Below are 27,915 nucleotides of genomic sequence, written 5' to 3' on the forward strand. Positions count from 1 at the left end.
GGCTATATTTGTCTCATGATACTCTCCACCCACATCAATGCACCATCTCTCCTGGTACTGTATATAAGCACCCCATTCATATAATTTTATCACTTTTTCTCAACAAAGTATTTAGACACTTTCTCTAAAGAATTGATGCAATAATTAACGCCCTAGTTTGCGATTTTCTTGTTGCATAGTTGATTTCCATAGAATTATACCTTGATAACTCTAAAAAACAAAAACTTTTGTTTCAACACGCCATTTTTAGGCATGAATTCCAAGTTTATTGTTTCTGGCATGGAGGCTATTCAAATTCCCGTATTCCACCTCTATTATCTAGCATTTCTCAACAGTCGGGAGAGTCACTCTCAGTTGAGGCTGTATGTGATCTGATTTATTGTGAGATGAACACATGTATTTTGTCTGGGGGGGGGGGGGTATAAGGCTGCTTTTGCTAAAGATCCAGGACACTGGAGAGAATTTGGATTCACTTTTTGTGGCACCTTTATTTACTAGGCCGGCCTCTTAAGAGGCCAATTTGGATCAGCCACAATCAGATTTGTGAGGTTTTGGGACTCTCCCCAGTTGCCTTTAAGTCTACTCCTTCCTTAATGGTAGAAAGGTCTGAGGGTGATTACTTAGTTTTCCTCCTTCACCTGATATTGCTGTTCATGCTTGGAGTGTTACTGCCCAGTTACATGAGGGGATAGCTATACCTTGTCCCCCACGTTTGTCGGAACAGTATCCTTTGGCTTACCATCGCCAGAAGGACATATATTTAGATTCCCAAAGTCTTGATCCATTTTTGGGTATGTGGGGTTCCAGACTGGAGCCTGTGATAACTGTGAACAGACCACAATTTTCTCGGATATGTCTGTTCCTCACTGCTGTTCTGAAATATTTATCTCCCCTCAAATTTTGTTGGAAGCCTCTCAGCATTTCCCAAATCAATTTGATGACGAATTGGGTCCTTTGTTGACAGAACCATGGTAAGATTTTCAGCTTCTGCTCTTTCTTTGGTTTCCTGGCTTGTATGTTGTTGGGACTTATTGAGTAGAGATGCCTTGTTGAAGGCACTTTGTCTACCTGCTGCCACCCTCCCTGAGTTACGTGAGGCTCCTTTTCTTCATCCCTTGATATTTGTGGGTGTTTCAGAGACATAGGAATCATGGATTGATGTTGCCCATTTGCATTCTTCCTTGTCATCGTTGCTCTCTCGACTTTCTTTGGCTCCTGCTGGAATTCATGGCATGACTGCTCATTGTGTGTCCCGTTTCCTGACTTCACCTACTCGATCTATTGGTAATCGGAATAGATTCTGGCCTTATCTTAGAGGCTCCTTCACTTGGGCAGACTGGCACCAACAGCATTGGTGTTTACACTATCCTGGTGGGGTCAGTGGGAGTGTGGTTACAACATTTTCTGGACATCTGGAATTTCTTCACCACAGATCCATGGGTTCTTCAGGTTCTGGCATTGGGGTTGGTCATTCAATTCACATCTCCACCTCCATTATTCTCTCAATCTGTGGTATTTCCATCACCATCAGATCTGCAAAGTGTGGAACTTTGTTCCAGGGCTATCTGAGTTGTTGGTCAAGGGGGTAGTAGAGAGAGTCGATCCCATTCTTTCAGGATTTTATTTCCGTTTATTTGTTGTGCACAAGAAGACAGGAGATTCATGTCCGATCATCGATTTTTCTCATCTCAACCAATTCCTAGATCTTCCTAGGTTCACGATGGAGTTCTTTCTCAATCTATGTTGGTTGGCATTTTTCACCAGGTTTGTGGATGACTAAGTTTGATGTTGCCGATGCATACCTCCACATTCTCATAGTGAAGTCACCCTCACACTATCTATGTTTTGTGCACAAGGGTCACAGGTTCTGCAGTTCAGTGCTCTGCCCTTTGGCCTAGCATCTGCACCATATGTCTTCTGCAGTCGTACAACCTTTTTCTCGTCACCTTCATTCTTTGGGCCTGTGCACACACCATTATATGGATGACTGGTTACTTCTGGCACCATTTCATCACTTGGCAGAATAACACACCCAGATTCTCCTTTCAGAAGCCACCAGAGCTGGCTTTCTTATCAGAGCCGAGAAATCTATTCTCTTGCGAACTCAGTATATTGTCTATCTGGGTGTATTTTTCAACACTTATTTAATTTGGGCTTAGCCAACTCTCATTTGGTTCCAGGCTATGGAATGAGCCCCACATGTGATCCCTTCAATGGTTGCTGCACAACCAATGGATCATGAACTGTGAACCAGTGGATCATCCAGTCTCCTTACTCAGGAGCAACATCTGAGTTCTTGAGTGGTGGTTGAATCGGAATAACACTACAATCAGTGTTCTTATACTGCACCCTCATCCCGAGATTCATCTCTTCACAGATGCCTCAGTTCAGGAATGGGGTACATATATCAACAGTCAGGAATTCCAGGGTCTATGGACAGACGACAAATCTTCCTTCCACATCAATATTTTAGAACTTCTTGGTTCAAAGTCTAATTCTATTGAAGGGGAAAATGATTCATTCTGAAAATTCCATGATGGTATCTTACATTTCCCGTCAAGGGGACATGCATTCTCGGGACCTTTGTTATTGAACTTTGAATATTCTCTACTGGGCTCAATCCCATCATATCAGCCTCCTAGCTTGTCATGTTTTAGGCATGATGAATTTAATAGCAGATCATATGTCTTAGCCCAACCAAATAGATGTTACATCACAAGGTTTTCTGGTGGATTTGCTCTCAGTTTGGGACTCTGATGTTCAACACATTTGCCACTCATTGGAACACTCAATTACAGGTGTTTTGGTCCCCAGTATCTCATTCTGAGGCTTTGGTGATAGATGCATTCACTCAAGACTGGATGGGATTGCACCTCTATGCCTTCTCCCAGATTCATCTGTTATCCAGAGTTCTGGCTGTGGTTTGATAAACTCCTTGTTGAGTGCTGTTCATAGCCCTAGATTGGCTGGCCCAACCATGGTTTCCTATTCTTCAGTATCTTCAAGTGTCCACCTCTGCCACTTTCTATGCTGAGGCAACCTCAATCCAACATTCTACACCCAGGCATTCCAAAGCTCAAACTTCTTGCATGGAAGTTATGCTGTTCTTTTCATGGCATCAGGGTTTAACTTTTGAAGTTGCCTTTTATTTGTCTCAATCTCTTTGTAGACCCACAATGGCCATTTTTCAACAGAAATGGCATGCTTATCACCAATGGTGTCTCACAAGGAAACTGAACCCATTCAACCCAAATGTGCCCACCATATCTCGTTTTTTGACTTGACTTTTCACCAGAGGTCTATCTCCATTTACTGTCACCTTATGTTAGGCAGCTTTATCGACTACTTTTTGGTATTCTAAATATTGGAAAGTATTTGAGTCCCCATTGCTATCTGGCCTTCTCAAATCATTTTGTGTCCTTTGTCCTAAAAAGACTTTTCATTTTCCTAACTGGGATATTAAGGTGGTATTACATGCTTTGTCTCGACATCCTTTTGAGCCTTTAGCCTCATGCTATGTATCACCTTTCTCTTAGGTGTATTTTTTGTTACTGCTGGTATGTGGATGTCATAGGTCAGAGTTGTTCATAATGCATGTGCACAGAACTTTTTATTACTACTTACACCCTGCTATAAACCTGATAGGTCCTTTCTTCCTCAGACTCTGGCAGGCAGGGAAGGGGATAAATCCTTCTCACTAATTCTTATGCTGGCTTTTTCTCACTTCTACAACCGCTTGGACCTTGATTGTTTATGTCCCATCAGGGCCCTGAGGTGTTATGTGGCTTGCACTAATTTCTTTCAAGGTGCTAGAAATCGACTCTTTATTCATTGGGATCCCATAGTTTCCCAAGATGATCCAATTTCCTTATTCTGGACTATCTTTACAGGTGAAGAAACTTCTGCAATTCATATCTCGTCAAATCCATCACATTTCTGTCTTTAGCTGCTCGAATTGAATTGACCACTGGAGGACATCGTGTGGGCTGGTATGCAGACTTGTCCCAATACTTTTTTCTCACATTATTTACACGTTTTTGCCTGTGGCTGTTTTGACCATATCTGCTAAATTATAAGGAGGTGTATTTTTTTCCACCTATTGTCTCTTTTCACTGGATCCCACTCTGTGGTGAGTGTTGCTCAGGCAGGTGTGCTTTTATCAATTCAATTCCACACTAGCAACCAATTTTTCACTATACTTACTACCAGTTGCAACAGGCTCTGTAGAAATGAGGTGTTCCATAAGACCACCTAGGAGCTCACCAGATGGTATTACCATACTATGCTGGACAACCACTCATGGACTATCATGAGTAAAGCTAAAGGTGATCCTGCCTGTCCCTGCCAATCGTCAGATTGAATAAATTGGGGTAAGTTTCCTTTTAAAAATTAAGGGAAGTTGATTCACCTATTTCACTGTTTTCAGAGCACTGTTCCTTAGGGCTTCCCAACATGCATTACCCCTCAGATTCTACTAGAGAAACAAGGGAGCCCTTAACACACCAGCTTTCCAGTCACTGGGATGGTGAACAGAGGTTTTTTCTCCAGATTGTTAGAGTGAATTTCTCCACTCTCGGAGGAGAAGAGGGCAAAGTTGGGAGCCCTCCTACCTGGGTCCCTGGATGTGTTTTTCCCACATGTGAGTAGAAGCAGCACCAGCCTACATGGGAGCCTACTTGTAATACTGGTTCAGATTTGATGCTCAGCTACCCATTTGGGGTGTACATAGCCCTTCTTTTTGATCAGTGTTGGTTTAGTACAATGTTTAGGGAAGGGGGTCCACTATATCCTCATAATTCTAAATGCATAGTGGTCCCATCTTAGGTCCATGGTTGAGCACAGTTGTTCCACATCCTCCCCATAATTCTGGGGGCAAGTGGAATGCTCCTTTCCCACTCAGTTGGGGAGTAAGGATGAATGTTCATAATTTCAGACCAGATGTGTTCTGTTCTTTTGGTTGATTAAGGCATACATAATCCTGTCATTTCAAGCCTGGGGCATTGCCTTTTGGGCTTCATTTGGTGGAGAAGGTTTGTCTACTTTAGTGTAGCTTACATTCTTTTTGTGATACCAGTGATTTGGAACACATCACTCTATGGCTACAGGTTGGGATTCAATCAATAGTATATATATATGTAATGGTGCAGTCCAATTGCCAAAACCCCTTATTCCAACCCTGAGTAGTGGAACGTCAGCTATCTGGTTGGGGCTGGCCTATAGTGATGATCACTCATGTACAATTCCACCTTGATACAGAAACTAAGTTCAGGATGAAGGGCATACCTGTTCTGGATGTAGTGTAGTTCCCCCACTTTGGTACCAATTTTATCTTGGTACACCCATGATATATGCAGACACTTTCTGTATGGATAATGCCCTCATCAGCCCCTCCACCTTCTCAATGTTAGATTTTAGCTGTAAGTGTCAGTGGAGGTAAGTATGTTCTGGAAGTTAACATTTTTCTAAATTGAAAATGTATTTCCAATAATACTTACCTCTACTGACACTCTCTTGCCCTTCCTCTCCACTAAGAGCTGGTGTTAGAGACTGTGATGGTGTCAGTCTAAAAAAAAGGGATAAAATTATCTGAGTGAGGTGCTTATATACAGTACCAGGAGAGATGGTGCATTGATGTAGGTGGAGAGTATCATGAGAAAAATATTGCCAAGGGCAGTTGAGTGGGATATAAAAGACTGGAGCAAGCGAGAAAAATCAGATCAATGCTTAGATGGACAAACAAGAAACCCTGGAGGTCAAGTAATAGCTATAAGTGTCAGCAGAGGTAAGTATTATTGGAAATACATTTTCAATTTAGGGAAATGTTAATGTTCTGGAATGATGCATTGTTAAACACCCTGATAGAGGTAGAATCATGGGAATTTTATGATAACATTTTTACAAGAAATAAAAATTTCTTTAAGTGGGAAGGATTGAAGTATTTGCTATAGTGCAAATACTCCAAATTTCTAGAAATGGAGTTTTAATTAACATATAAATTATTACATAGAGAATTGATAATTCTTTGATCCAGACAGATAATATATACCTAGAGATATACAGCAGACCAAAGGATGGTATAAAAAAATATGGACACTAATTAGTGAACCACATTACCAAATAAGGGTGAGACAAACTCAAGACACATTACATGAGTTAGATAGCTATATGCATTCCAGGCCTTGATTAATGCCAAACAGATGCAATTCTGATTGAGAATGCAGTGAACATTTATCTCAAAATTAGTCAAGAGGCAAAGCAACCATATAAAAAAAACGATTAACTGGACATAGAGAATTGACAAGTAGAGTAGTACTTGTGAAGAGGCCAATGCTATACAGTTTGTCTCTGTACATCCTGAGTTAGTTGTTTTGGGTGTTTATGCGAAGGATATCAAATAATAATCTGAAGATAGTTCTCCATGAACCAATTAAAAAGTGGTTATAGTTATGGTTTAATGGAAGATTCCATTTGTGCCAATTGAGTTGAAGGAACTTCTTGTGAAAGTAGATCTGCTGAACTTTTTGAATTATCATGAAGGCACAGAAAATTGTGTATAAAACATTGTGCTTCCATCTCTGAAATCATCTTGCTTCAGCTGATACAGACTGATTAGTAGACCCATCATGGCTGCACTTCAAACTTTAGAAGACATCCGTCACACACACTTTTTGTAAGTAATGTTATATCTTATCTAGTCCAACAATGTTTCAATTATATAATGCATAATGTCTGAAGAGAGAAAAATAAAAAACACTAACTGTATTGAAGAAGTAATAAGATTATGTATATTCATGTTGGTGAACATAGTAGAAGGTTTAATTAATGAACATATCAGTGTGCAGCACGAAGAGTTTGATAGTTTTGAGTTTGAACTGTTTCCAGATAACTTTGGAAATTTTGATATAGAGGATTTGATTAACAGTCTATAAATAAATTTTAGTTTGTGTTGTAGTAACAAACGTCTCTGATTGAGTTCTTTATTCCACACGTAAATTTCCTCGAATTGGTTGCTTGTGTGCTCCACTTGCGACTGCACAAACTGGATTTATATGAATTGTAACTTGTGTGAAGTCAAACCAATTGACTATGCCCATGGGCTGCCCTGTTACATAAGTATTGATATGTAACAGGTAGTGTTATATGTCTAGTATGTAATAATATATAACACAATTTTTGTTATATATCAAGGAAATATTTAAGACAATTATATGAACAGTATGATGCATAATATATTTGATTTACTGATGACAACAATTGAATTTCTTCTGTTTTTGTGTGTTCAGGTAGTTAATGAAAGTGGACTTCAGCTTGCTGTTGAAATGCTTCTGCTGAGTGCAGATCCGTAAGTTGGATTCTTATTGAAACTAAATTGTTTTTCATTTCATGGAAGTTGATATCAAACAAATAGACATAGGTGTCAGATGATAAGGAAGTATAAGCATTTAATGGATGACTTTTGTAGAAAAATATTGTAGGAGATATTCATCAAATGATGAAAAAACTACCAATTATAAGTGCTTCTTTATTATGGAAGAGTCATAGTTTATTGCAGTAAACTATACATTAAAACATGTCTGATGATAATTTACTTGTTTTGCCCTGAAATGTATCTCTTCCCAACTACACAATTTCATTTTGATATATGAAACTGTGCAGGGCAACATACGTGATGCAATTCTAATCATTATTTAAGACCATCTTGTTTACTACTACAATGTTTCATTTGGATATACAAAACTCTGCAGTACATTATTCAAGACTTTTTTGTGATATTCTCAGAGTGTCTTGTAATTATACACTGTAGCAACAATAGCAATGTCAATAAATGTTCTCAGTGAGATTCTCAGTTTGTATTATAACACACATTGTAGCAGCTACAACATTGTCATGGGACATTTTCGGTAAGATTTTGAGATTGTCTTGTAATTACACACAGTAGCAAGTGCAACATTTTCATGAAATTTTCTCAATAAGAGTCTCACATTCAATGTAATCTCAAATTCTCTTGTTTTAGTTGATTTAAATCTGTGTAATTTTTTGGACACAGTGTCCAATGTTTTAAGAGGATTCACCGCATTATGTCCATAAGGATTAAAGTATAAATTTTCTCCCATGTTAACATAAAAAAAATTTGAAAATGTATCATTATATATTTTCATTGTACATGTAAAGTTCTTTTTGAATTTTCCAGATCCTTTCGGGTAGGATTTAACAGTCTTGGAGCCTATGCATCTGTAAACCATTATCATTTTCACTTGTATTATCTTTCACATCATCTTTTCATTGAAATTACCGTAAGTTGATGTTCTTGTACACTGGATCAAACTATGTAGTATAAATTATAATTGTAACATTAATCTCGTGTTGCTATAGTTTTTTTAAACTACTAGATTTAAATGGTGTATAAAACTATATAATAGCAAAGAGGAAACTCTAGGCCTAGGCAACTGCCTAAGACTCACTAAAGAGACCCATCTGGGTTCAAGTTAGCTGATTGCTATGACTGATAATTACTTCTGCTACCACATGGTGTAAGCATTAACATTCAAGAATTGTGTGTTGGCCCTATGGTATTGTTGGAATGATGATTTATTAAGAACTTATTGTAGTACTATTAGAATAATTGATGAAATATGTATTAAAAAAATCATTAATAATACTTATATAAAATAATTAATTAATAATCATCAACATCATGGTACACAACTGTACAATGCGTTAGCTCCATCCACCCTTAGTTAATATGTTAACTTGTCAAATTTCTCAATTTTCTTTCAGTTCAATTTGGATGCAGAAAGTCACTCAAATAAGCCACACAACTCTTTTTTTTTTCTCCAGTGTACACAGGACATGAGTTCACTAATTGACAATTAACTGTCTTTGTACAGAAAAGATGGCTTGTGATGTACATCGATAAGTTTTCTTAGTGAGATTCTCAGTGTATTTTATAAACACACATTGTAGCAAATACAACGCTTTTATAAACTGTTCTCAGTGAGATTCTCAGATTGTCTTATAATCATGCACGGAGAGGGTATATGTTCACTCCCTGCAGACATTACTTGGCCTGGTGGTTAGGGTGCTCAACTCACAATCTACAGGTTGCGAGATTGAAACCCATTACAGAATATGCTCCCCTTTTCAACTGTGGGTGCTTTATAATGTGACAGTTAATCCCACTGTTCATAGGTAAAGAGTAGCCCAAGAGTTGGAGGTGAGTGAAATTAACTAGCCACCCACTCTCAGTCTGTCACTTCGAAATTAGGGATGTCTAGCATAGATAGCTCTAGAGTAGTTTTGCATGAAAACTCAACAAAGAAATAATGTAGGTATTATCTGGCCATTACCTTCACTGAGAGGGATTATGGCCTCAACAAGAAGTTCACTCCCTGCAGGAATTAGCAAGGTGTTATCTATACTGATAGAGTTGAGGAACTGAACCAGAAATTCAACATTACCAGGTTGTTATTTTTTTTGAAAAGGTTTAGTATCTAAAGAAGTTCACTTGAAAAATTGAAAAACATTAAAGGCTTAAGAAAATGACAGGAAAAGAATAAATTTTTAGAAGTATTTGTATGCTGTTTTTAATGTTTTATTTAATAACCAAAAGAGGTACAACTATATTACATTTGTGATCTTTTTTGTTTTAAATGTTAGAATTTGTTAATTTTCTGTTTAGTACACTGGTTAACTAATTATTAAAAAAACTGGTATTGTTGATTGATTTTGATGTTTCAGCCTGTTCAACATCTTAGTGGTCTGTGCTATGAGGTGGTTAATTATCCTGGCAAGGGGTTTGTTTTTCAACTTCTACAGAACAGCCAGTTTACAGTAGTTTTGAAGTTTGTATTCCCTCTTATTTATCTTTTTTATTATTATTTATGAACGTTAATTTCCCAAATATTATTTCAGTCTTCCATAAATTGATGCTCCATAGTTTGATGTTATTTTAAGGTCATTGGTTAATGTATTCAGGCATGTGTTCTAAATCTCTCATTAAATTGTTTTAATATACATGTGGTTGATAAAGTATAATGTAAAAAAGGACTGTAAATTTACAACTTAAGTACTGAAGAACATTAATGTACATTTTTTATTGTAAAAGATATGTGTTTATATATATATATAAAAATAAATTTGAAAATAAATTCTAATTCAAATATTAGAAGAAAAATTAAATTTTTGTAATTTTTACAAAATAATTAAAAAGGTATGCAAATATTTTCATTCATAATTTATTCTTAATATATATATAGCACATCTTTCTTTAGTCTAATTATGTTACAACATTATCTCATTGGCTTATGTACAAATTCGTTTTGTCATTGGGTTTTTATAGTGTGTATGGCCTTTTACAAAGTATGAAATTACAATTATATTTACTATATAAGTAGTTCTGTACAGTACATTATTGTGTGATTATGATTGCCATGTACAGAGTTACATGCTGTATGTTATGGTGTGATTATATTTGCCATATCGGTAGTTTGATATAATTTGTTATTATGTCATTATGCTTACTATGTAGATAGTCCCATACAGCATGTTAATGTGTGATTTTGTTTACCATATAGGTGATTTTCCATACTGTTTGCTAATGTGTTATTATGTTTCCCATAAACTATCTTACTGTGTGATTGTGTTTGCCCTGTAGGTATTTCCATACATATATTAATGTGTATGTTTACCATGTAGGTAGTTTTTAAAGTATGTTTACTATATAGCTAGTTCCATATAGATGTTATTATGTGATTGTTCACCATTTAAGTAGTTTTCCATACATATGGCACTGTATGATTATGTTTGACTTGGAGAAAGTGTGAAATAGTTTATGTAACGATGAGAAGGAAAATTCATCCTCTTTATATACAGAAGACTAAGCAGAATGGCAAGAGAGCTGGGAGAAGGATTTAAAATACACTACTGTGGCAAGAATACAAGGAAAAATAGAGTGGCTTAATACTAAATAAATAACTCAAAGAGAAAGTAATTGAAGTAGAAATGATGAATGACAGAGCTATGATAGTAAAGATGACTTTTGGTGATGTAATTATAAACCTGATATCAGTGTATGGTCCATAACAAGGTAGTCAGGAGCATACTATTAATAGAAAGAAGTATAATTGAAGGGGACCTAAACTGTCATGATGGTGAAAGACAAGCTGGTCTTCAGGGTGTGCCTGGAGGACAAGAGTAGAGAAACCAAAATTATGTATAAGTGGTCAGCATGTAAGTCCAATTGACTTTGTGGTTGTCAGACAAACAGATAGAAGGAATATCATTAACTGTAAAGTGATACCCAGGGAGGAAATAGTGCACCAACATAGACTGTTGGTAATAGATATAAAGAGACACACAGAGAGAATAGAATCAAGAAGCATAAACTAGGAGTTAAGATCAAGGTACAGAAAGTGAAGGGAGAAAACATTAATAAATTCAAAGAAGAATTGACCAGACAGAGACAGACCACAAATGCAAATACAGTAGAAGGAAGAGACCTGGATCAGGATTGGGAAACTATTAAAGTTCCACTGTTGGAAGCAGTTAAGGTTTGTGAAGTATCAAAAGGAAGTAAAGAATAAAATAAAGATAAATGGTGGTGTAATGAGGAAATACAGGAAGCAATAAAGGAGAAGAGAAGAATATTCAAAGAGTCACAAGGAAATAAACACAATACTTTCATGTATAGGGAAGCTGAACTAAATGCCATGAAAGCAGAGGCCATAGCAAAGAATGAATCATGGAAGGAATGGTATAGTAAGCTGGAATTGCCTAAAGAAGAAAATTTGGTATATAAGATAGCTAAGCCTAGAGAAAGAAGAAGAAGAGATTTTGGAGAAGTAAATGTACTAAAGAACAGAAATGGGTCAGTGGCTGTTAAGGATGAGGACATAAAGAAAAGGTGGAAGCAGTGTTATAAAAAAACTGTTGAATGTAGAAAATGAAAATGATTAAAGCTATGGGTAAAAAAGGTGTGGATGTGATGTGTGGTCCATCAGGGGTGACAGTTGAGATGAAGAAGTTCTTGCAGATGGTAGGGGATGTGGAGAAAATCCCAGAAGATAAATGAGAGGGCACTATGGAAGAGAGAATATGTTGGAAGGAAAAGCTGTTATACTGTTATAGATTTTTGAATATTATTTAAAATTAATAATATCATTTGTAGTGATTTGGGTTGAAGAACAAAAGATGAACTAGGTTTAGTAATATACGTAAATAAAAATAGTAGGCTTAAAGATTTAAGTTAGAGCTTAAGAAGTGTAATTGTACTTTAAGGCTTAACTGTAATTCATCTTACTGGAAAATCATAAAACTGGTTAAATAGATTGGTTTATTAAACAAATACAATCTAAAGGCTAGTTAATTGTCTCTTCGTGTTTTAAGGATTATTTTGTTTATTTGACTTTAGTTTAGATCCATTAGTTTAAATTTAGTTTATAGATAGGTTATAAATCAGACTAATTACATTGTATTATTACTATTAATATTAGTATTACATAAACATCAAATAAAGTAAAGACTAGTTATTTGTCACTTATATAAAATTAAAGATAAACTTAATTACTTTAGTGTGAACATAAAGTAGTGATAAAAGCTATATTATATTTGATTCTAAAATGCTAGGCTTAACAATAACAGTATTGGCAATAGGTTACTAGTATTTACATTTAGTATTGAGTTTTTATTTTCAGGCTACAAATACAGTGGTTAAGGCTAGTGTTGGAATTAAGCATTCACAGTTTGTCAGGTCTGATGGGTGCAATGAGTGGGTTTTATTTGTGAAGATGTGCAATTTGTATCTAGAGTTTGTAGGTTGGAGGAGAAGTTGGGGGCTATCCTATTTAAAGTAGAGGCAATACATAGAGAGAAGGATAAACTGTGAGAAGTGATAGCAGGATTTCAAGAGAAGCTTAAGCTTTTACATATAATGGATACATCAGCTAACAATGACTTTCAAGAAGTTAGAAAGAGTCCTATTAGGGCTAAAAGTAGTAGATTTAATTGTAATGAGCAACAGATTTCAGCACTTGGCTTGTGCAGATGATGAACTATTGGAGAAAAGGAAACAAACGGATCAGAGAAGGATGTGGATGATAAACTTAAGGAGATTATAGTTATAGGTGATTCCTTGACAAGGTATGTGGATAGAATAGTCTGTGGGGTAAATAGGGAGAAAGGATTTAGATTATGTTACCCAGGGGCACAGGTGGAAGATATAACTGACAGAGCAAGAGATATAATAAAGAAGGCTAGCAATGATGTAGTTTTTGTTGTGTGCATAGGGGCTAATGATGTAGGGAAAGGTATGTCAGATGAGCTAATTAATAAGTACAATGGGTCAATAAAGGCACATAAAGAAAAGGTCATAACTTAATTGTGTAAGAGATACTGCTGAGAATTAATTGTGGGAATGAAATCTGAGTAGGTCTCTAAGACTAAATGCTAGGCTTAAGTTAATATGTAAGGATGAGCAGATTGGCTGTTTGGACTTGTAAGATCAGTTCAATGGGAGAAGGGAGCTTTTTGGAATGGATGGTTGACATTTAAATAGGGTAGGATCTGGCTTGTTTACCAGGGCTGTTAACTCAGCTGTAAGGAAAGATTCCAAAGCACACTTCGCTCCTCTCACACTTTAGCTTTATCCTGACAGAAGTTTCTCTTCTCTGCCCATCTAAGCATTGGTATGAATTATACCTCGCATGCTCTAGTCTTTATACCCCACAATATTACCCATAGTAGTTTTAATCTCGTGACTCTCTCCACCTAAGTCAGTGTGTCCTTTACACCAAATCCATAATAAATGTCCCGTAAGTATTACTGGAAATACACTTTTGGTATAGGAAAATGTAAACTTTAAACTAGGACAAGAAAGTGGTAAAGCCCAGGATAAACTAAATGCAAAAATGTAGAGAAAAGTTTAGCATAGGAAATGAGTATGGACATAGTTCTAAGGATAGGCTTAATTATTACTATTGTAATGCTACAAGTATAAGAAATAAAAGAGATGACCTTGGACATTGGTAGGAATGGAGGATTTTGATATAATGGGAATAACTGAAACCTAGTTAAATATAGATGATTTTGATGACAGAAATTTCTTTACATACAGGGTTATAGGTTATTTAATGGGGATAGAGTACTAAAAAGAGGGGGAGGAGTGGCTTTATATGTAAAATGTGAGTTACATTCTGTTGAAGTTGAGAATATCAAATATAATAGAAAGGAGATTAAATCCATTTGGGTTTCTATTAACAGGTATAAAGGGAAAAGGCTTTTAGTGGGAACTTGTTACAGACCACCAAATGATACTGAGAAAACTAGGGAGAAACTTTACAGTCAGATTAAGATTTCAGCTGTTAATGAGGTCATAATTATGTGTGATTTGAATTTCAGGCATATTGGGAAATGCTGGAGTCAAACTGTGAGGGAGAAAGACTGTCTGGCCCTTACTAGAACAGCATTCCCTGTCCTTACCTCTGTTCAGGTCACTCCTCTGAAAACTGTGATCAAACATATTTCATCCAGATGTAACCACACTATCTTCAATAGTAGCTTTTGTCTGGTCCTTTGCCTCAGCTCAGGTACTCGCTCCTCGTGTAGCATCTTTCATTACCCAATCAGCCTTCCTCATTGTCCATGTAAAAGAGACATTGGTCTACTTTCAGATGGTGGTCCTTTAGCCGTGGCTTTAGTCCTTCCCATCCTACTGTTCCTCAACTGTCCCAATTCTTTACCTGGTTGTTTGATAGGTTTGTTCATGTCAACAGCTGCTAGTTATTGGGCTGCTCTGTCAAACACATTCCATTTCTCCCAGTTCTGTAAAACTTTTGCCTCCCCAGTTATTTCCCTCCTTTACCATTTCTGTTGTCTTGTTCATCCTCCACGCCCTTTTGGTTCTTCCAAATTGGGATCTCAGTGTTGTTCTTAATGCCCTGTTTGGTTCTCCCTTTGAACCCATTGCTATGTGTTTCTTGTACCATCTTTCCCTTAAGATCTATTTCATTTTCCTCCTGGCATTTGGTCATCATCATTTTGATGCTCATGCCAATAATGTTTCCTGCATCCTTTACCATTTCTCTTATGTTATCACTTATCCAGATCGTGCCTTCCTTTTCAATACAGCTGCTGCCCATGAAAATTGTTTTGCTTTTTTCACCATCTATTTTCCACCTGTACTCACTTTCAGATCCAGATTGTCTTCTCAGTCCTGTGCATTCTCTGCATTGGTATCTTTTTCAGTTGATATGCATCATATTTCAGGATTCCACCTAGTGGTGTGTGTTGTTTGGTAAGGTATGCTGAATATTAGATCTTTGCACTAAATCTGTAAATTATCACTGTAGAGATAGGGTGTTTTTTAAGACCACTGAATGCTTTTCTGGTGGTATGTATGTCTATAATAACAAAAGGGTGTGTCTCTATGTGTGTGACTGCCATAACTCCAAGAGAGAAAAACCTAGAAACCTGAAATTTTACACACATACTAAGTGGACCATGAGGGTGTGCACCTGGGTATTATTACTTATCCACATGCTTGCACAACTTTTTAAAAGGTAAGATAGAGAAATATCACATAGAAAAGAATATGTGACCATCATATCTCCAAGAGGAAACTGCCCAGAAACCTGAAATGTTGCACCCATACTAAGTGGACTCTCAGGGTGTGCACCTGAGTATTATTTATTCACATGTGTGCACCCATCTTTTTAATGAGGCAAGCTAGCAAAAAACCATATAGAAAAGAAGTGGCTCCTTATATTACAAATAGAAATCACATAGAGACGGACAGACACATGCACAGTTTGAACTTGGGTATTATTACTTATCCACATGCGTGCATGCACATCTTTTCAATGAGGCAAGCTAGTGAAAAATCACATAGAAAAGAATATGTGACTGCTATAGCTCCAAGAGCAAAGAACCTACAAACCTGAAATTCCCCCTCCTACTAAGTGGACTCTGAGGATATGCACCTGAATGTTTTATTTACTTACGTGCATGTGTACATCTTTTTATGCAAAAAACTACATGGAAAGAAATGTGTCCACCATAGAATGTTAGTGTTTTAACTATTACTAGCATGTAGCCCATCAAAAATGACGTGGCAAGTACTAATAGCCCCACCCCACAGTATATCCAAACCTCACATTTCATAGTTAATTGAAATAAATAAATTTTGCAAAATCCAACTTGACCAACAATGGGATGTTACACTGTCATGAACGCTTTCACATGCCTCTTTTTGTAATGATGAACAATATATATCGTTGTTTAGCGATATAAATGCTTTAACTATTGCGGGTTGTTATCCAGTAGTTTTGTCTGTTATAGTATTTTAACTATTATGGGAGTTATAGGGTAGTTTTAACTATTGTGGGACTAGTGTATAACCCATCAAAAATAACAGGGCAAGTACTACCACCCCCACCTCACATTTGATAACTAATTAAAATAAATAAATTTTGTGAAATCAAACTTGACCAACAAAGAGGCAGAAAAGTGCAGTTGAGGCAATCAAATGTCAGTAAATTCTTTTTAATGAGGCAAGCTAGTGAAAAACATACAAAAGAAGTGGTTCCTTATATAAAAACTTGTACTATATAGATAAACCAGTGCATTCTAACAATGGCTTTTATGCTAAAATGGGTTCAGAATACACATATTGATGACATAGTCATCTAGAATATATCAACCTAATAACCCGAGTGAAGCTGGGTACTTTTACTATTGATGTATTTTATATAAAGGACCATCACTAATGGACTTCATGAGTAAAACAGATGTGGATTTTTGCCCAGTGACCCATGATTCTTACAATCTGGGTCTGTCTGCTCTTCAAAATAGGTAATCACAGACACCCATTGCACAGTCTCCAGTACATCATTCCTCTGGACTCCCCCTTTTTTCTTATAGTGGATATAGGGAGTCCTTACCACTCTGGTTCCTAGTCACTGGAGTAGTGCACCATGGAGGTCCCATAACTTATAAGTACCCACTTAGCAAGAAGAGAGCTGTTGTTGTTATAATTCTTGAATAGGCAATAACATACTATTCTGGATCCAAGGAGCTTCCCTGGGATGTTTTGCTTAGGCTGACCACACTTGTTAATCATAATATATATGTTTATGTAAGGCACTTCCACTGGATGTTTCTCCCCAGTTGGACCACACTTGACTTACTCAATAGAATCCCAAGGTGCTTCCCATGGATGTTTTTGCCCAGGTGGACTGCACTTGTTGATCTCCATATCTTATGCAAAGCTCTTCCACTGGATGTTTTATGCTTGGGCATACTACACTTGTTGATCTTAAAAGTTATGCAAGGCACTTTCACTGTGGTTTTTACCCAGATGGATCACAATTGGCATAATCCAACTTATCCCAAGGTGCTTCCCTTGGAAGTTTTTTGCCTGGGCAGACTGCACTTGGACTATTCATGTACAAGTTACAGTCCTTTAGCCCTAGCCACTTATGCCTATATCACATTATCTGACACCTTACTGTATCACATATACTACATATGTGGACAAATAATGCACTATCTGTTGACAATGGGCTGATTCTGAATTGTCAGACAAAATTTCATCTCACTACTTATTTATGATGCTTCTCCTGTTTTTTTTATTTTTTCCAATGTGCCTCAGAACTCTTCCCTTGGCACATGTTTCTTTGGGCCTGTTGTTGATTATATTCTAGACATTTTGTATGTCCACTCTGTGCTGATTCATGTAATAGTTACACTGCACTGCTCCAAAGCAAAGTGCTATACCTCTTTTTCTTGAGCATATGGTGCCTGCCTTATACATTCTACCCTATATATATATATTACAGTTTTATTATTGACAGAGGAGCATACCAGTTCCAGAAGTAGTGCTATACCCCACAAGTGTGCCTTACTTTCTTCTTCTGGCACACCTGTTCTTATCCATTTACTTGAATACTGTCATGCCTTCGTCAGCCCCTTCAACTTTTCAGTGTTGAATTCTAGCTTTGAGTGAGAGGAGGTAGTATAGGTGGTGGAGGTTAGTCACATGATATGCACATTATGAAATGGCACAAAAATAAAGGGGTATAATAGACTGGTGTGCTATTAGTGAAAAAGTAAGTACCTATTGGAAATACATTTTCAATGTAGGAAAATTTGAACTTTCAGCTCATTCTGTGCTTTGATCAGCCTCCTTCCATCTGCCTGTGATCAACAGACCTTGTAATTTCTTATTTGGTTGCACTTGTATACACCTTCTTAGTTGCCTTTGCATGATCAGCGGGATGCCTCTTGAGATTTTTTGGCCCCGGTGGTTCTCCTATCCCTTTCTCCATTCTAACCTTTGTATGGGTGGTTGGATTGATTCCCTATCACCATCTGTGTTCCATTACCTCCACCCAAACTAGACCTACACCTCTTCACATATGCTTCCCCCTCTGGTTGGGGAGCATAACTGACTCTCTATTTCTCATTCAGCACATTGTACCAGGTAGAGTCCTCTTTCCATATTCATGCACTTGAACTTCCTGTATAAAGTTTAGCATGATCCTATTATTACTCCTCCTAGTGGATAATTCCGTTAGGATCCTTTCCAACCACTCCTTGGTTTTCCTTAATTAGATTGGGTGATCCAATCCAAAACCCCTTGCTTTCTTATTCAGGACTTTCCTTCTTTGGCCTCTTCTCATTGGGTTGGTTTCCCTGCCTGCCACATACTGGAACAGATTGTGGACTGCCTTTCTGGGCCAAACAGTGTTCTGCTCACAGAATGTCTCTTCTCCCCGAATTTCCATTTCAGGTGCTCATTTGAGGTGTTCACTTAATTCACCTAGTCAACCCTCTCACTTATATGCTTCATCTGTTCTCCATCTCTTGGTCCTGGCCATTGTTGCTTTTCACCAGGTCTGGTCTTTTACTTGTTATAATGCTCATTCGCCTTTCCCTTGGGTCCTGGCCTTGACTAGTGACCCTCTTCATTGTTTTCTCTTGGTTGGCTTACCCTTGGTTCTTTCTTCTCTGTCACCTGACAAACTAATCTGCTTCCCTTGACAATTCTACACACTGTTGCTTCAACATCTTGTTTCCTCCGATAATTGGATCTTGTCCTTCCACCTTCATGTTGGTTTAGTCCAGTTTATCATTCTTGAACCTGACTTTCCCATCTGGGTGTCATTCTTTGTGGTCCTTCTACCCAAGTGGGGGTTGTGGCTTTTGATGTTAGCCCATCAGTCACCACTTCCTCCTAATAATGCTACTGTCAGACATCTCCCTTTTCCAGGTTGTTCTAGAGGGTTCATCTGTCTATGTTCATCAATGTAACTATCCCTAGGATTCATCTTCCTCATACCATCTGCCCTGGCTTCATAAATGCCCACTGTTGAGATGTGAAGTTCTGCAAGACCACTTGAGGTATCCTCATGGTATATTCTGATATTTGTCTACTATATGATCCAGACCAAACCTATTCAATGGACTATCATGGAAGAAGCCAGCACTAGGGGGGTGCACAGCCTAGCTTGCAGGCTTTTCAAAATAGATTGGTGCAGGCACCCATTGCATTCTCTCCATTAGGCGAACAATGAGGATCCAGGCAATTTCTCCAGCTCTCTTCACTGCAAATTCTTACCCCCCCCCTTCTTTGAGTGTAGTAAGGGAAATCCTTACCCAGATGTTGGTTCTTGTGTGGTCTGTTGTTGGATCAATCTAGGAACAGCCAACATAAGTTATCACACACATGGTTGGTTTGGATCCTCCTCCTACCATGGACTGGAAGTAAGATTTCTGATGCCGCCTTATTTTGGACCAGAGTTGACCTGCCATGTTTGCATTTCCTCTTTTCTACCATTGCCCGGATGTCAGGTTCTTAGGTGGCATAATTTTGATTGTATACTGCCTGGGTTGTGTGAATGGAAGTAACTTTTCCTTTCTGCTTCCTGGTTATGAGATGAAGACAATTGGGACCCTCCTCTTGCTGTGGACTGGAATACACATACCAGAAGCTGATGATTTTGAACTGGAGTTCGCCCACTGATTATCTGCAATCATCTCCAGTTGAGTTGAGGAGAGCACTTACAAACAAATCATGCCATCCTCCTGCACATGCACTAATTTGCCTTTCCCTCCTCCAACACCTGATGTCAGTCCAAACATCTGATGGTAAAATTGAAAATTACCTGCACTAATGATTCCTGTGCCCTCCTTCTGCAGCTGGTGTAGTGTGAACCCATCCACACTACACATGTTGCCTTTCTTACCTCTTGTGTGCAATTACCCAGACAGCCATGTTCTTATTCTGCCCATACCTACAACACATATGGCTTGTTTACCTCTTCCTTCCAATCTGGGCAAAGAGTGTACCCTTATGTGTGTAGAAGCGTTTTGCCTCGGAAGTTAACATTTTCCTTACCTGAAAATATATTTCCAATAGATACTCACCTTTTAACACACTTCCAGTGCAACTTAATATTCTTTGCCTCATCACAGAATGAAGATCATGAATGCAAAAGCATAGAGGGAGCTAGTGTGCAGGGAGGCTGTGTCACCCTCCTGTTTGTGAAGGACTTTTGCTGCAAAAAAAGCACAATTCACAAGAAATCTTGAGTTTAGGTGGGAGTTTCCTAAAGGCTAGTGGCATGCACGTCTCTAAAGTAGACACACAGGGTAGATGGATTTCTGTGTGTAGAGGTATGTATTGGAAATGCATTTTCAGGTAATGAAAATGTTAACTTTTCCTCTAGTATGTTATATTTATCAATAATTCTAGGGTTCAACAAAAAATGAAGCTATCTCAAACTTGATTTTAAAATACTACATAGGTTGTAGTTCTAAACCTTATTCCATTTTATTTATGTTTTTCGTTCTTATTAATATAATAGATAATGTTAGAGGTTCTATATTTTAAGAATTCGTAGCAGTAACTTTATTTTGTATTCTGTATTGATAAAAATTTTACTTAGTGATTCTTTATAAAATATTGTGAAAGTACATGTATGTACTTCTAAAGTACTATTGAAAAGACTCGAGGCACGTATACATTGGTTAGGCATGGCCTAGTGGTTAGGATGCTAGCCCACTATTCTATTATAGTAGCCAAAGAGCTAGCAGTGTATGTTATGGAATGGCTGCTTTCCTCTAGTCTATGTCAGTTCAAGGTTTGAGATTATTATAGGTGATATCCCTTATGTATGTCGCTTTGGATAAATATCCAAAAGAAACTGAACCCAAGAACATGGTTAGTAGTTTTGTTTTTTTAAACATTTGACCAACTTTTGAAAAAGTTATTTTGTGTGAGACCATACCTATACATATCTAGTTATTTTTGTTTTAGGTGTTACTAAAATGTTGCATTTTTACACCTTTATATACCATCATTAATCAAATCTCTCTTCTTGATTATGGTAATGTTTATTTATTTTTTTACTACAGGTCAGTAATGAAAGTTATTAAGTATCTTTTGGATGAATCTATTGCACATAACATTTTAATCACCAGAGGGCAGAGGCTTGATGGAAAGCAAGATGAATATGAAATCTATGAAGCTGTTAGAATTTTTGTCTGGGCAAGAAAATCTAGTTTTGGTAAGGCTGTACTTGCAACAAAGAGGAGAAAGTTTCATTTTGCAAAGTGTATTTTTATCTCTTTATATATATATAATATGGTTAATCAACTTGGAACAGTTTCATAAAAACAAGAGAAATATGTAGAGAGGAGGCTCCAGTTGACATAAACTTAACTTAAAGCACCAGGTAGCTTTATTTTATTTGCATGAATAGCTTATATAATGCATACCAAAGAAAATGGCCTTTGCTATACTATAGGAACTTTCTACCAAGTCCTGGAGAATATGCCTCCAGTAGCTCGGTAGTTAGTCTAGATCAGTGGTTCCCAACCTTTTGTGACCATTGCACCCCACCCCTAAAAAGTGTGCATTAGACATTACTTCTTGGTGACATTTGGAAGAAAATGGACCTTGTATTGGCCTCTTCTGCCAATGCCCCTGGTCTAGAGACTTAAAATGCTGAATAAGTGGGTACAGCATAGATGTCTCATTATATAGCTCTGTGCTTTACAAGAAATGAACAAATGAGCATGTTTCACATGTACGATTTTGAACTTTTGTAATATTCAGTGAGGAAAAAACAGAATTTAAAAAGATTCCATTTTCTAGCTAGCCTGCCCACCAGTGACAAATACTCTTCACATTATTTGTGTTTTCCTCCTTAGAAGAGAAGACAATGCCTTGTATGTAATAAGGAAAAGTCTCTCTTCAGTATATTTTTATTTCAATATATTTGATCATTTTCTCATCTATTAACAAATTTACGAATACATGACGGGTATTGAGCTACAAAGGAAATCCAACAGTCATCCAGCCATAAATGTGAAGACAGTTTGTATCTATTGTTGCTCTATTATTTAAACCATGGTATTGGATCATTTGGTCGAGAGAGCCATTGAGAGGGTCTTTTGCCCCACTCTAAGGTTTGATTCTTATCTTTTTGATATCTTCTAAAGACCAGGAAATGGCATCCTTTCATTAACCTTCTCTTAACCACTGTCTAATGGTTCCTCAGTTCCAGATGGAGGATTTTCTTCCTCACCGTTGGTCCTCTCCCTCGGATGACCAAGGCCAATGTAACGAGTACCTTTCTACATGTTCCGATTGCCCTGTCCTCCGGACATTTTTCTTCAAATTGTTCCCCGGAATCAGATGCACTAGTTTTGAGCTATCCCCACTGGAGCATTTGCTTGCTGTATCCACAGTCTTGGAATTTATTTCAATTATTCCATAGACAACTGGCTCCTCACACCACTTCTTAAAGAAGCTGCTTATCTGAGTTGGCTGGTCAAACCTTCCAAGTGATTCCTTACTCCAACCCAATACTTGGTTCACCTTGGTGTCTTTTTCAGTTCTTCACTCAACCTTCCCCCATCCATTTGTCTTTAAGACATGGAGCATCTAATCACCTATACTTCCTGTGTGAGAGGTTCTGTCTCTTGTAGGGATTATCACATTTTGTCCAAGCTCATATGAGGCTTTTTAAATGGACTTTGATCATCCAATGTAATATCTCCCACAATCTTCTGTTTTCCCTTATGATGCTCACACCCTCTCTTCTGGGGAGTCTGTCTAAATGGCTGGATTGTGCCAACACTGCAGTCTCCATGTCCAAAACCTCATTTCTAATTCTTTCTGGCAAATCTATGGGTGGGACTCACTCTAGGGACCTTTGCTTCCTTCAGCTGGACTGAAAACCTCTGAATTGAAGGAAACACATTGATGGCAATGGATATGACTAATACTAATATTATACATTTTTAATTCTTGAAAATCCCTAAGGCACTAGATAGAGAATGTATAGTTTAAAAATATAATAGACCTAATACTAATGTCTTATGACAAGTATAATTAACTATAATCATGTTTCACCAGCTGGTAAAAGTTTTTCACACCATAATAATTGTAGTTTTAACAAAAGGATAAACAATGTCAAAATTTATGGTATTTTAATAATTGAAAATCCTGGTTTGCTATTATATATGCTTATATTTGCATACGCTTTTTCTGTTACAGGAGTAAAGAATGATGAAGCCTTTAATCCAGCTCTTTGCGAATTAGGAGGCCATCTACCCATAAAAAGTAAGTTGAAAAGGGCAAGTCCACTGAGCAAAAGCTTACTACTATGACATATCTGGTTGGGACTTAAGTACTGATAAACAAGTTGGTAAGAGGGCCTGGTGATTAGGGCATTTAACTCTCAATCTTTGGGTCACGGGTTCAATTCCCCATCTACTGGTGCAGTGTGAGGAAAGGGTTCCAAGCTCTGTCAGAGCAGGTTTTTTAACTTTGATATTTTAGTATCATGGAAGCATTACAGACCATGACAACTAAAAATTTCTACTTAAACTAGATGTAGTTCTGTAGGGTCCACAAAAGTGTTTTGTTTCAAGAGTAACAAATATTTTTATTTCTTGCTTTTGAAGTGCACATATCATGCTGTGTTGTAGCCTACAGAGTACATAATTCTTTTTGTGATTCATGGCATGTGCACATTTTACTGATGTCACAGCAGTACAAATGCAACATTAAGCATCATTTTAGTGTCTACTGCTGGCTGGCTGACAACACACTACTGTATAGTGGTGCGAGTGGTTAAAACAGGTGACTCTTTTAAGTGGCCTTAGGCCCTCTTTTGGGAAAATAAAAAGAGATGAATACTCAAAATAGAAGCATTTTCAGAATAGAGATCTTCCTGTTACAGGAGTAAAGAAAGATTGCCTTATAAAACACTTAGGTTGTTGATTGTTTTAGTGTTTCTAAATGTCCAGTCCTCTGTATGGGTGATATATTTTATTAGATATAGAAAATAGCAAGCAACTACAAATGTATTTTAGTTATGCTCTAAGAAAACAGATACATTAATTTTTGTGTTATTTGATTACTTTAAGGTAAACCCATTTTTGATAATGTAGTCATATTACCACAAATGTGGGGGGAGTAATTCAGACTTCATTATCAGAACTTACACAATAAAATTTTATATATGGGTATAAAAACTCACATTTAATATTAGTAAATGTACATTATTTATATATGTTTTGGTCAGAGAACATAAATGCAACAGGCCTAAGATATGCAATTTTTTTCCACATCCCTTGTAATTTCAAAATCAAAGGCATGTAAAAATAGCATTTCAGATCTATCTTATCTGCCCCTTAAGCAGTGAGTTAGGAAAAAAGGAACGTTCAAATTTTAGACTTATGGGTTTGTAATGCTTCACCAGCTTCTGGCACTTAAACTGTAATTTTTAAATGTAAATTCAGTTTTAAAGCACATGAGTAAAATGATGCAGTGGGAGTAATGTGAAGTTGCTTAATTTTACCATGTTTATAAAATATCACTTACTGTTTGAGCTAGTTTTTTTTTTGGCTTAGGCACTCTTAGTTGTATAAATATCTGTTTTCATGGTGTGCAGCCATGCTACTTGGTTGATTTTATTTCTATCACACTTTAAGAATGCAAATATTATGCCACTAGAATATAAAGGGCTTATTACTAATAAAATGCTTAAATTCATCCTTGGGAATGTTTTACAAATGCAAAAGTCTCAACACAGAAATAATTACTGTATCATTTATTTAAGTAAATACTAGGGATTAATATTTACTGGCTTTTCCCTAATATTATAACCTTTAGGCTATCTTCATTGACTTTTAAGTAGTAGGAAGTTGTCATAGATACATCAAGAATGAAAGTGAAAATATTTTGTTTAAATTATCACTATTTGAGTACATAAAAACTTTATTTCTTATCAGATGAAAGAAGTTTTCAGAACATTAGTGAGGCTGCAGTAGCATCAATTCTGGATGATGTTTGTTCTGAAGCTTTCTTCAAAGTTCGAGAACACGTTAAACAAATCTGTGATGTTTAAAACAACACTACAACTGAAGTAAATGATTAGCCTGGAAGATCACACCACATTCTCTTCTTGTAACCACTTTTATGACTACAATTGCACAAGGATATTTTGTAAACATGATTTTGGTTTGGGACCTATGATTGTTAATGAGCTAAAAAGAGGTGGATTGTATTATCAAAATTTCTCACTAATACACACTTCACTATTCCATAGCTGTAACTTTCACTGAATGTGGAAGGAAAAACAAAATAAGTAAACATTTAGATTTAGAAGGCTGAGTTTGTGAATTCTTGGATTTTTTTAGTTAGATGTAGGAAAAGGAATCATACAAGTGAACAAAACAGTATTCAACAGTGAATTATTGTACAGAAAACACTTTAAAACTGCAACTTACACTATATGCATACAGTAATCAGTATTTTGGATTTTATTGATGCTCAATTATATTTACAAAGTTGTTCATAATCTACAGACAATATGTTCTTGAATGATTTGCTGTTTTATTCTTCCATCAGGTTTAACTTTTGTTAGTCACTGAATTCCATTGGAAACTTGGAATATATTCCAAAATAAAGGACCTAGATCCAAATGTTAAAAAAGCCACATTACTAGAGGTAAACAGTTAGGCCTCACTGCTTCAGTAATTATGTTGAAAATTATTGAATTTCAAGACATGCTTACATATGTACTAAAACCAAAAATATACTTTTTAAGAAGTTATTTACAGGATGTACATGCTAGACAATTCATTATGAAACTCATAACTTTTGTCTGCTAACCTATAACTATATAAAAACTGATCCAGATAATCACCCTGTCCAAAAAATAGGATCTATAACATGCTCTAACACTACTGGATGCAGAAAAAAATGTTATGAAAGTATGGCATTTAATATAAACTTCATGCATGAAACAAGCATCTGTACAATTACTTACCGAGCTCTTTCAGCCATTTCACTTCCAGACCATCGAGGACTATAGGGATAATTGGTACAAGTACTGGTATAAGGCTGGCCTGAGGAAGCATGATATACAGACTGGAAAATAAACGAAGGCTTTTCTTGTGGGAAATAGTGGGGCAGAAAACCTAGAAATTACCACAATACAATGTAGCAGCCCAAAAGTATGTGCCAACTTTTGAATTAACAAAATTATTCAATATTTTTTATGTCACGCTAAAAAAATGCACATTACACTTGGGGGAATATAGAATTTTGAACTAGAAAAATCATTTAAAGGGGTACTTACTGCTGAAGATAAAGAAGAAGTGCTTGTACTCCAATAAAAAAGTGACCTGTGAAAAGCTTTCAGCATCATATTCTATGAGACTCCTAGAGAAATGAGAGATTAACATCAATACTATTTACAGTGAATTAATGTTCTTATGAACACACTCAGTAGCTGTCTTTATGGATTTCAATGGAAGAAATCCTTAAAGTTTGGATGGTGATTTTGCTACCACAGTCGTCAGCCAATACTGATATAGGAATTTTATGTTTTCAGATATTTAAACACTTTAAATGTATTATGCATACAAGTGGTAGAGAAGATAAAACAATCTGTTTAAAATAATAAACTTGTATATTACACCTTATTTAACACAACGGAACTCTTGACAACCTAGAGCATCTAAATATCTTCCAGTTGTTTAAAAGTAACAGAAACTGTGTATTTATTCTGCTTGTTTAACTACAGGACAAGCAGCCAAAATTGTAAGCTTGATTCCAGAATACGTCTACGTAACACTATGAAATACCAACTTTTGCATTAGCAAAAACATCTGATCTGTAAATGTTTTGTCATGTTTACAAACCATGGATGTTGCATTTACATAAATGGTAGAAAGTAAAGCAAATGCATGGTAAAACAATCACCTGGATGTATGTGCCATGCCATGTAGGGGTAAAACTAAATGAGGAAGTAGACAAGCTTGCAAGAGAAATCCCTTTATCAAATCTAGCACAACTCTAGTGGCAGGAAGGTCTATCAACATTCAGAGAGAATGAGACTACTGGAAAACAAAGTACCAAATATTAATCCAGCCCCTGGAATTATCATCTAGTACTCAAATATAAAATATGATTTGAACACTGTTTTATTTAGAAATATCCATGTCTGTCACTTTTGAAACAAGTAGAAGTGACTGACATTAGCTCAAGGGCACTCATTGTCACAAACCAACCTTTTAAAATCCTATCTAACAGTAACCACAAATAATTCATAGCTAGTCATAGTAGCACTAACCAAAAAGAGAGGCAAAACAAAGACATATGGATACATCACCTTGTACAGATTAATCCTATTGCCATGGGTACACTTTACTGCGATTGCACAAGGTTTTGGTGTCTTATATTCAACTACATTTTGTTTATGTTATACCAATTACATAAACAAAATGTAACAAATAATTGATATTTAAATTTTTATAGCCTTCAATTATGTTTGGTTATAGAGCTATCAAATAGAAAATCAGACCCCTCTTTCCACACCCACCTGTTACATCCTGTCT

The 27,915-nt window shown here is 36.6% G+C and overlaps 2 protein-coding genes across 4 annotated transcripts in view; one reads left to right on the forward strand and one right to left on the reverse strand.

The window, feature by feature from the left end:
* Nucleotides 1–25,675, forward strand: part of LOC106469059 (GDP-D-glucose phosphorylase 1-like) — an 82,326-nt gene extending 56,651 nt beyond the window's left edge. For all 3 annotated transcript variants that reach the window (XM_013929512.2, XM_022397461.1, XM_022397460.1), the window contains 6 exons: nt 7,284–7,342; nt 8,192–8,294; nt 9,739–9,842; nt 21,412–21,563; nt 23,561–23,626; nt 25,303–25,675. In XM_013929512.2, the coding sequence (XP_013784966.2) occupies nt 7,284–7,342; nt 8,192–8,294; nt 9,739–9,842; nt 21,412–21,563; nt 23,561–23,626; nt 25,303–25,418 (600 nt within the window). In that variant the 3' untranslated portion in view covers nt 25,419–25,675. The remainder of the gene's footprint in view (nt 1–7,283; nt 7,343–8,191; nt 8,295–9,738; nt 9,843–21,411; nt 21,564–23,560; nt 23,627–25,302) is intronic.
* A 131-nt stretch (nt 25,676–25,806) lies between these two features.
* Nucleotides 25,807–27,915, reverse strand: part of LOC106469058 (BRISC and BRCA1-A complex member 2-like) — a 38,695-nt gene continuing 36,586 nt past the window's right edge. Inside the window, exons 9-11 of the mRNA XM_022397459.1 lie at nt 26,655–26,765; nt 26,343–26,493; nt 25,807–25,984 (exon numbers count right to left, since the gene is read on the reverse strand). Of these exons, the coding sequence (XP_022253167.1) occupies nt 25,924–25,984; nt 26,343–26,493; nt 26,655–26,765 (323 nt within the window). The 3' untranslated portion in view covers nt 25,807–25,923. The remainder of the gene's footprint in view (nt 25,985–26,342; nt 26,494–26,654; nt 26,766–27,915) is intronic.

Source organism: Limulus polyphemus, unplaced genomic scaffold (assembly GCF_000517525.1).
Source record: "Limulus polyphemus unplaced genomic scaffold, Limulus_polyphemus-2.1.2 Scaffold3279, whole genome shotgun sequence".
In the NCBI taxonomy this organism is placed as follows: domain Eukaryota; kingdom Metazoa; phylum Arthropoda; class Merostomata; order Xiphosura; family Limulidae; genus Limulus; species Limulus polyphemus.